The sequence below is a fragment of the Nicrophorus vespilloides genome, unplaced genomic scaffold, assembly GCF_001412225.1.
Source record: "Nicrophorus vespilloides isolate i.1.1-1 unplaced genomic scaffold, Nicve_v1.0, whole genome shotgun sequence".
Taxonomy (NCBI): domain Eukaryota; kingdom Metazoa; phylum Arthropoda; class Insecta; order Coleoptera; family Silphidae; genus Nicrophorus; species Nicrophorus vespilloides.
In genome coordinates this window covers 1,105-10,777 of record NW_017096255.1, presented here as the reverse complement: position 1 = coordinate 10,777, position 9,673 = coordinate 1,105, and the positions used below count along the sequence as shown (strand labels likewise).

At 31.0% G+C, this 9,673-nt stretch overlaps 2 protein-coding genes across 3 annotated transcripts; one reads left to right on the top strand and one right to left on the bottom strand.

The window, feature by feature from the left end:
- Positions 1 to 2,357: 2,357 nt before the first annotated feature.
- Positions 2,358 to 6,071, top strand: LOC108556447 (monocarboxylate transporter 12). Of its 2 annotated transcripts, none has more exons than XM_017912579.1 (6): positions 2,358 to 2,852; positions 4,095 to 4,301; positions 4,395 to 4,514; positions 4,579 to 5,577; positions 5,637 to 5,837; positions 5,899 to 6,071. In XM_017912579.1, the coding sequence occupies exons 2-6, from the start codon at positions 4,199 to 4,201 to the stop codon at positions 6,048 to 6,050; spliced, it is 1,575 nt and encodes a 524-aa protein (XP_017768068.1). In that variant the 5' UTR covers positions 2,358 to 2,852; positions 4,095 to 4,198; the 3' UTR covers positions 6,051 to 6,071. The 2 variants fall into 2 exon arrangements, with proteins under 2 accessions (XP_017768068.1, XP_017768067.1); XM_017912578.1 differs by having other exon boundaries at positions 3,998 to 4,301.
- Positions 6,072 to 6,140: 69 nt separating this feature from the next.
- LOC108556446 (myosin-1-like) lies at positions 6,141 to 8,465 on the bottom strand. Its single transcript, XM_017912577.1, has 2 exons — positions 8,255 to 8,465; positions 6,141 to 8,199 (listed from the first exon to the last, which is right to left on the bottom strand). The coding sequence occupies exons 1-2, from the start codon at positions 8,321 to 8,323 to the stop codon at positions 6,160 to 6,162; spliced, it is 2,109 nt and encodes a 702-aa protein (XP_017768066.1). The 5' UTR covers positions 8,324 to 8,465; the 3' UTR covers positions 6,141 to 6,159.
- Between the last annotated feature and the right edge of the window lie 1,208 nt (positions 8,466 to 9,673).

Here is a 9,673-nt window from a genome sequence, read left to right as displayed (position 1 = left end):
CACACACATACACACACAAACATATATATTCACGTATATTATTTGCGACGACGCTGCTGCTACTGTTTCTCCTGATGTTCGGACGCAATCATGTCAAGGATCGATTTATATATATATATCGTTTCCTAAATATCATAAGTTAAACAATAACTCACCTTTATTCGATTCCTTTAATCAATTTCTACTGTTATTATTTTATTTATACGTAATATTTTACGAATAAGAGTTATGTCTATAAATCTATAAATTATCAATAAGTTTAAATTACGATTCATCATGCAAAATACTGTCATTATTGACTCAATTATTATATCCCGATTAACGCATATTCTCTATATTTTTTTAACAGTTTTAAGTTCAAAAGATGTTGTCACAATGCATTGAAGTAACTTTGGCTATTATGTTTTTTTTTCTGAAATTGATTAGATAGTAAATATGGCATAGATGTGTAGATATATTATTTATAACTTTATATATTATAAGTAATATCATGATTTCAATAGATAGCGACAACTTTATTGTCATGAAATGCATATTTTTTGTTATCTCTAGAAGCAAATTTAAAATATTTAAGAAAATGAAATAGATCGCAATTTTAAACATTCTTTCATAGAACGTAAATTTATTATTTTAAAATTTATTTTGTTGAAAATGTTAGTCATATCTGCTATAGAAGACAATTATTACAAATGGTAGCCAAATGCTTCAAAGACGGATATACTATTTTTACAATATCACGTTAAAAATGCTTTTACGATTGTTCTATCAAATTATACTACTAAAATTCGAAACTATTAATATGCGTTACAACTATTTCAGTTAAGACGTTTTATACAATCAGGCGATTTTTATAAAAAAAATTGAATGATCAAAAATTAAATTATTACAATGCTGAAAATGTTAATTCGTTTATATTGAAATCGAATTTTTTGTTTTTGCATTTATTTATAAATGATACGATTATGTATTTAAAAAGATAGTAAGAAATAAAATAAAAAATATTTACAAATAACTGTTCATAATTGAAATTAAAACAGCAATAATTGGAACGAAATAATTTTAAATATTTCATAAACAATACTATCATGTACTTGATGTATTTTATATTTAAACATGTAATATTAAACTTATTAAAAAAGAAACCTATAAAATTCATGGACAAAATGGAGATTTGTGAAAGTGTCTAGGTTCTGGCTTCGTATCAATGAAACTTCCTAACAAATACATATATTTAAGTATGTAAATACGCTTACCGAATCAATCGATGATTTTCTATATACATTCACGATTCTGTTGTGCATATGATCTCTTTATTCACAAGTATATTTTTATTCATACATACGTACACTTTGCAGTCAGATCCTAACGTTATTTCGATTCGATTTAAACGACTTTTATTTGTGTAAATATGCAATACAGAGAATGGTAATTGTTAAGGGGTGGCGTATATGTGAGCTTGTCGCTCATTTAGCCAGAAACGTTATTTCTGTCAGACCGTACTTTTATTTTTCCTAAGACTTGTTTTATCAAAAACACTATGACTTGAAAAGTTATATGAATATTGATTAATATACACTACAGAAAGTATTTTAATTGAGCACTTTAAAGTGAAGAACTGGATGGTTCACTATAATTACTCAATTTCAATAACTTAATTAATAATAAACGTCTTTTACTAAACATAGTATAATAGACTAAACTGTATAATTATGATATAAAAATAATTATGCATTATTTTATTTTTAATTAATATGCCATAATAGATATGAAGTAAAAATGAATGTAACCTTTATATTACATGGTACTATTAACTTTGTTTGACGAACTGATTATAAAAATTATAAACAATGATTTAGGAACTCTTACAGCGCTGTTTGATGTTTATATTTTGGCCATGTGTGTTTATTTTAAGAGAGATATAATCATTAAACACCTATTTATTTTCCACCGAGAAATCATTAAATATAGCTTTTGGTAATTCTGGCTATATTGATTTTATCTTAGTGTTCATTATTAGTAGTATATGTATTTAGTAGAAGATTTACCTACTAATTATACATAGTCTTTCCAATAATTATATGCATTCATAAATAATAAATGCAAAAATTTATTTACAAATGAAAGATTTATTTATATAACAAATATTAATTATTTTATCAATTAACATAACAAATTAAATTATATTTGTGAAAATGTGCCGCCCTGTGCAAATGCCCATGTTTGTGTAGTTGGTTTGTGTAGCGCCGGTCCAAATTACAAATAATAAGTGGAGATTTGTTATTCAATATTTGTGCTGTGTTATTTACATTTTATCATTTAATGATAATTTAGATAATACCAAATTATTACATATCGGCAAATTTATATAATATTTATCAATGTAAATATTTACTGATGTCGGCAGAATTATACAAGTCTAGTACTATGGAAATGTAATTACGTTTTCAAACAAAAATAAAATAGTGGTGCCAGTCGCTAAGGAAGGTAAAGGCAATTATCTCGCCGTCTACAAATATGCAAAATGCATAACTTTTGCTTACATATTCAGAATGTGTTGATTATCCAGCATACTGAACTGGAGGGAAATGAGTCATGCAAGTGATTATTTTCATTAGCTAATACAAATAGAACCTATATAAACAGTTATAATCGCACTGAATTACATTTCCAGTGTCTTTTTTTTTGGTATCTTTACCTCTTTTGTATTTTCTATTTAATTTCGTTTTATAAGCTTTAAGCCAATAATAAAAATAAACGGCCGGAATTTTGGAGTCCTGCCAAAGCGGGAAATAATGTATGCGGACTTTCTGCAATTGGCAATACAATTGTACAGTACGACAAATAATAAAATAGTAAGCATCTTCATGTTTAATTTGAGTATTTTTTTTATTTACTTAAATAAAATCCACAAATAATTCTAGTAATGAAATTATTGCATTTAGGAGTTTCTTTTCCCTAAATGTTTGTAAATCAAATAATGTTGGAAATGAATAACAATATTACCATACATAACTTTCTGGTGTAATCGAAGAATTAACAATCTATTGAAACAAATTGGTACTGATTTATATCATGAGATAATCTTTTATTTTCTTGTCAGAATATATACAATAATGTTGTTTATTGCATTATTGGTATTTGATGGATGAAATTGTTGTTGAGTTGAAAATATTCTAAAAAGTTTCCATAGTCAACATTTACAATAAATATTCCTATACTATTTCTCGATTCTTGCAATTAAATTTCACAATAGAAGATGTAAAAAATAATGAACAATTCCCATTTATTTTTGATACAGAATATTTTAATACTTGATAATGTATTCAGTATTTTATCAGGCCTTTAATAAACAAACAACAATTATCAGTCTCACTAAAGATAGACAGGGAAAAAAACTTGGATAATTAATTCACTGATATTAAAATTATAGTTTATTTCAACCTTGGGTTTGATAAAACTGACTACCAGAGAAATATGAAATAAAAAAAAATAATGTAATAAAAGTCATATAATATCAAAATCGGGATGAAATCCAATATTACGCAATTTGATTTGTTTATATGCCATTATTTAAATGTACATAATACATTTTTATTAATTAATTACTAAAATCCAATTCAAATATATTTTTAAAATAACTGTACTAAAATTTTATATTGAATGCGAAATAAGTTTGAAATCAGTTTTCAAAAAAAATATGTAACAACATAAATTTTATATACAATATGCACAAATATTTTTCATATTTTGCACATAAAAAATATGTATGAACAAGGTTTTATTTAAATTAATAAATAATTAACATTTCATGATATAAAACCAGTATTTGAAACATGTTATTTATAATAATTAATGTTAAGACCAAATGATTGTAAATTTTGTTTCGTCCGTGTCATTAATAATTGTTTCGTCTTTTCAAATTACAAGTAAAATTGTCATCAGCTCAATTTTGACAAGTGCAGTTGATTAAAGTTCGATGTTATTATGTGTTTGGTAGCGTCCTCGGTGTATACATAGCAAATATTGTTGGACCGTAAACAAGAAACGAAAACCGATAAAGATAATATGAGGCAATTTATATAAATCGTGTGCAGAGCGAATCGTCGTGCAGATAAAGCAGCCGCCAGGGTCGAAGCGGAAGAGCAATGCGAAGAAAGCATCACTGAGTCTCCGAAATCCTGAAAACCGAGCCATCACCATGATCGAGGAGAGCCTGAGATCCAGAAACAAGAGGATCAGAGCCCCGGATGGTGGATGGGGTTGGGTAGTCGTCTTTGGATCCTTCATGATTCACGTAATCAGTAAGTGTGGAATATCTCCAGATAGTATTTATAAACTCGTACAGACAATAATAACCGTAACAAAAAGATAAATCTAGATTAAACTACTTTTAGCTGACGGCGTAACATATTCCTTTGGAATTTTCTACGACGAATTCCTCACATATTTCAATGAAGGAAAAGGTCCCACATCATGGATACTTTCAATATTAGTTGGTGTCACCCTTTGCTCAGGTATGCTATAATTTTAAATTTATACTATTACGATTGACTAACAAATATTTATTTATATATTCAGGTCCAATTTCGGGATGGATGGTAAACCGTTGGGGATGCAGAACAGTAACCATAGTCGGTTCTATATTAGCTAGCATATGTATGATGATTAGCATTTGGGCGAACAGTATTATCATCCTCTATTTCACAATTGGCATCGGCGCGGGATTGGGATTTGGTTTAATATATTTGCCAGCGATTGTAAGTGTTTCAACTTACTTTGAAAGCAAAAGGAGTCTGGCCACCGGCATTGCCGTCTGCGGAAGTGGCTTCGGGACGTTCATCTTCGCTCCTTTAATAACTATATTACTCGAGGCTTACGGATGGAGAGGTGCCATGCTAATAATAGCGGCCATCGTCTTGACGTGCACCGTGTTTGGCATTTTGTTCAAACCATTGAAAGCAACGGAAATCCTGTCAGAAAACGATGTTATTATATTGAAATCAGCGAACGGTGATACTAGCTTGAATATAAGCTCGAGCTTCAGCAATTGCTATTTGGCATCGTCCAGTGGCAATACGATGCAAAGGGCTTGGAGCTCTGGCGATATCAATGATAAATTAACGAAGTACGGTACGATCGGAAATGAAATTTTCATTAGTTCCACAAAATCCGAAGGGTATACGAATAAACGATTTCCAAATCTTGCCGCACGGCCAGATCTGATCTACCAAGGAAGTCTATATAACATCCCTTTGCTCGCAACAAGTACGAAATCCATTGAAGAATCCAAAGACAGTGGTATTAGAGACATGCTGAATTTGAATCTTTTGAAAGATCCGATATTCATCGTATTCTCAATAAGTAATTTCTTGACAAGTATTGGATTTAATGTTCCATACGTTTACATAGTTTCAAGAGCAAAGAGCATGGGAATTAGCAGCCAACAAGCTGGTTTAATTTTAGCCGTAATCGGAATTGCTAACACAATCGGAAGAATCATTTTGGGTTACTTTTCTGATAAAGTTTGGGTCAACAGGCTCATCGTCTATAATGTTTGCCTCACTATTTGCGGTATTGGTAAGTCGACCATTAACTTCACTAGATAATTCAATAGATAATAACAATTTAATTTGCAGCTACTGCTCTCAGCTGCTTTTGTTTTGATTTCTACTCACTGGCGTTCTACGGGTCTGTTTTCGGCTTCACAATTGGAGCATACGTTGGCCTAACGTCGGTTATCCTGGTTGATCTTTTAGGATTGGATAACTTGACAAACGCCTTCGGTCTTTTGCTATTATTCCAAGGAATCGCCTCGCTGATCGGACCACCAATAGCAGGTAAATAATATTTGTAATAAATGACAAATACAATTATTTTTAAACAATCAATTTTTAATAGGTTGGCTCTACGATTACGTGAATTCGTATGATCCGGGATTTTATGTAGCTGGAGTTACAATTGCTTTAAGTGGTATCATCTTATTTATTATACCCTGTTTACAAAAATCACTGGAGAAAAAGAAGCATGACCAGAGGGAGTATCTACTGTAGATTAACATCAATTTAAGTATTACTTACTTAGATATTTATTACCAAATAATGTATAGAACATAAATATAGATATTTTAATAAAAACAGGACAACTCAATATGTAATATTTTTATGTATTTTTTTTGAATATATAACGTCTCCTGCTCCTAACAACTTTGCTGGTACTAATAATTATCATTGAATTCTTATTTTCTGTTTTTATCTCCTCTTTTACTTGTACAGGTTCAAGCGTACTTACATTGGTAATCAAATTATCACTTATGCTTATTTCATTATCATTTTCAGATTTGATTTCAACATTATCCTTTGACGTTTCCATCTCTTTTTTCTCCAATTCATTTTTCTTCTCATCTTGATCCTTTTCTTTCATTTCATCTTCCAATATATTATTCCTCTGTTCATCTGTTTCCATATCTTCAGTTTTCAATTCAACCAACAAAGATTGATTGTTGCTTTTTGAAGAAACATTGCTTTCAGCAATAGCCTTCTGCTCTTTATCAATATTATCTTTAGACAAAATGTCTGTATTGTGTGGAGCATATTTAACTTGAGAATTCTCACCAACAAAGGTAATGTTATTCTCCATTGTAATTCTCATTCTCCGTTTCCTAGGATATTTTGTAACATAACTATATCTGGGTAATTCACACTGGATTATTTTTTCAGGCTCATTGCCCATTTTGTAAACCAATTCAACCTCATCAATCCCTTCTTTAGACTTGGAATGATTCTCTGTATCTCCTTGCTGGTCATGACTTTCAATTTCTAGATTTGTTTCTACCTTACATTGAATTAATTTATTGCCATTAAATAAATGCATTTTATTATTTTCATGCTCAAGATTATTCTCATCCTGAATTTGGATGTTTTCTGTTTCTTGATTAGAATCCATTGTTATATGGCAATCACCAACACTAACATTTTGTATTTTTTCATCTCCAGATATTTCTGAAGTTTTATTGTTAATTATATCCACATGACTTCCAGTTACATTTTCACATGAGTCATTCATATTTGAAATACTGTTCTTACTTTTTTCTTCTTCACTGATATTGCAGTCTTCAACTTTTTCATTACAATTATTTTTAATATCTTCAACCAATTCACAGATTTCCATTGTATGGTCATAATCCTTGTCTATTTCAGATTCAACCTCATCTTTAGTATCTTTAAGTTCCAAGTCTTTTTTGATATCACTTTGATTCACAATAATTTCAACAATTTCTAAAATCTGATTATTTTCAGTTTTGCTGAATTCTTCGCTGCATTTTTTATTAACCACATCTTGCGATTCTTTTGAAAGTAATACATCTTCTTTCAATTTCTCTGTAATATTGTGATCATCCATATTTTCTGTATTTTTTCTACAGAGATAATCTTTTAAGTCGATTTTTTTCCTGTTTTTCTTAACTTGCTCTAGGTTGTTAGATTCTAATGGTATATTTGAATCTACAATTTTAATTTCTTTAGATTTGGCTCTTACAAAACTCATACCAAAATTATCATTTCTTCCATCATAGACAGGACTTCCATAATCTTCAAATCTTGTATCTTCATTAACACTATCAAAAATAGACATGTGTGATGAATTTATCTTATTGTCTCTAGATTTTCTCCTATCATCTTGCCTTGATGAACTAGATTTGCGATCTCGATTGCTATAATCTGTTTGCCTGCTATGTCTACTTCTTGTTGGAGTATTTGATTTTTTTCTCTTAGGTGATACAGATCTGTCATATCTCCTCTTGTCTCTAGATGGTGAATGTCTTCTATCTGTTCTACTCCTATGAGGGGATCTGTGCATTGACCTTTTCAAGTTTTGTTTCTTAGTAGTTTCATTGAATCTCTTGATTCTGTCCATGTCATTATTCTTCGAGTAATCACTATTTTCATGCAGCTGGTTAGTAAACCTTCTATCACTTCTGGTACCTTGTGACCTAAATGGTAAATTCTCTGCCTGCTTCCTCAGCTCCATAATCATTCTGTCCTTTCTTTCAATCTCTCGCTTTGCAGTATTGTATAACTCAGATATATTTGTTGCCAATACATTATTTTTGTCTTGCAATGTCATAATTTCATTATCTGCACTATGTAAGGCCTGCTCCAAGTCATGAATTTTCTTTGACAGCACATAGTTATCATCTTTTAACTAAAAAATAGAAACATAAATGAAAACTAATAATAACATTGACATGTAAATTTACCTTTTGATTGTCAACAGCAATTAATGGCTCATCCAAACCGTCATAAACACAATCGAAATCTTCATCCATTCTTATTTCTCATTAATTATTGAAACTGGATATTAGTTGTAAACAGTTGTAAATAACAAGAAATTTCCCACCAAAATACGTTTTATATTTTGACAGAAGTACTAGGAATGCGGTGAATGCTGGTAAATGCAATGAATTCAAGATGTTCATGGCAATTCACGACATGCATGAATATAGGCACAAAATATTTAAAAAATGTCATAAATTATGATCTAATTTAATTTAAATGAAATGTATTTTGACAGTTTAGTACGTTTAGTAGTTGATTAATGCGAAATTTTAAAGTATTGGGAAATAAATATTATTATGTGTATATGAAATTTTTCTAGCGCCACCTTATGGCAACATCTTGAATTTGGCAAGAATTTTAATATGCATTTGCTAGTTGCAGAATTATTACCAGCGAAACAATTTTGAAGACCTTTAGTAGTGTTTCATGGCCGCTTTAATTAGTAACAAATATATAAGATGGTTTAAATTATAAGAAATATGTTTCGAAAGTTCTTATTTGATTCCGAAAAAGTAAAGACAACTCACAACGTGCATGTATGGTTGTTTCAGCCGGGAAGAATGAGTTTTTTTTTAGTTTCTATTCTGGTTTGGTAATTGCAGATTTACCATTGGCATCTGATTATTTCAATTGGGTTCTTTGTGAATGGTGATGAACAGCATACATTGAAATTGTTTATTTATGATGGAATGTTTGTACGTCTGGGATGGACGGATAGCATAGTTTGCGTGTGCGAGAGAGAAAGCGTGAAGAAGGAGTGTAGAGAGGCAAGCGAGTATGCGAGTTAGTGTACAGGGTAGCACAGAGGAGCGTGAGTGTGTTAGAGAGCGACGCGCTATGAAGTTCACTGCACGTTACAAATACGCAGCTGTACGCGAATAGAACGCAAAAGAAGTGACAAATTCGAGCAAGTCGTGAACTTATTAGTTGTTATTGGTTGTTATAGTTCGAAGCCGATGGCTAATCGAATCCGTTGAGAGAGTACGGAGAGCACAGAAGCAAGCGTGCGTACGCTTGTCTCGTATGTGAGTGTTGTTTTCTTGTTGCTAGTTTGTTGTTGTCGACCGCTTGTTGCATACTCGCTCTTCGTGAGCGAGTGATTGTGTACTCAAAGTGTCTCGCAAGTTTCTCCTCTCCGCGATCGCCGTCAAACGTCTCAATCAACAGGTAAATTTTCACGTTCTTAACTTCTTTTTGTTTTTTTTGCCATCTTTTTATTGCATAGACCGTCTGAATGTCCGTCGACCAGTCGCGTGGAGGCCCGTGAACTTGTGCGCTGGAATTCGCGAATATTTTGCCTTCAATGCCAAAGAGCTTAGGTGTTTGGTAAAGCCACAATC

Bases quoted from the DNA above. Each gene is read 5' to 3' on its own strand.
- LOC108556447 (XM_017912579.1), top strand. From the start codon at position 4,199: ATGATCGAGGAGAGCCTGAGATCCAGAAACAAGAGGATCAGAGCCCCG. The intron at 5,578-5,636 runs GTAAGTCGACCA...TTTAATTTGCAG, and splicing joins CCTCACTATTTGCGGTATTG to CTACTGCTCTCAGCTGCTTT. The intron at 5,838-5,898 runs GTAAATAATATT...AATTTTTAATAG, and splicing joins GATCGGACCACCAATAGCAG to GTTGGCTCTACGATTACGTG.
- LOC108556446 (XM_017912577.1), bottom strand. From the start codon at position 8,323: ATGGATGAAGATTTCGATTGTGTTTATGACGGTTTGGATGAGCCATTA. The intron at 8,200-8,254 runs GTAAATTTACAT...TCTATTTTTTAG, and splicing joins TTGCTGTTGACAATCAAAAG to TTAAAAGATGATAACTATGT.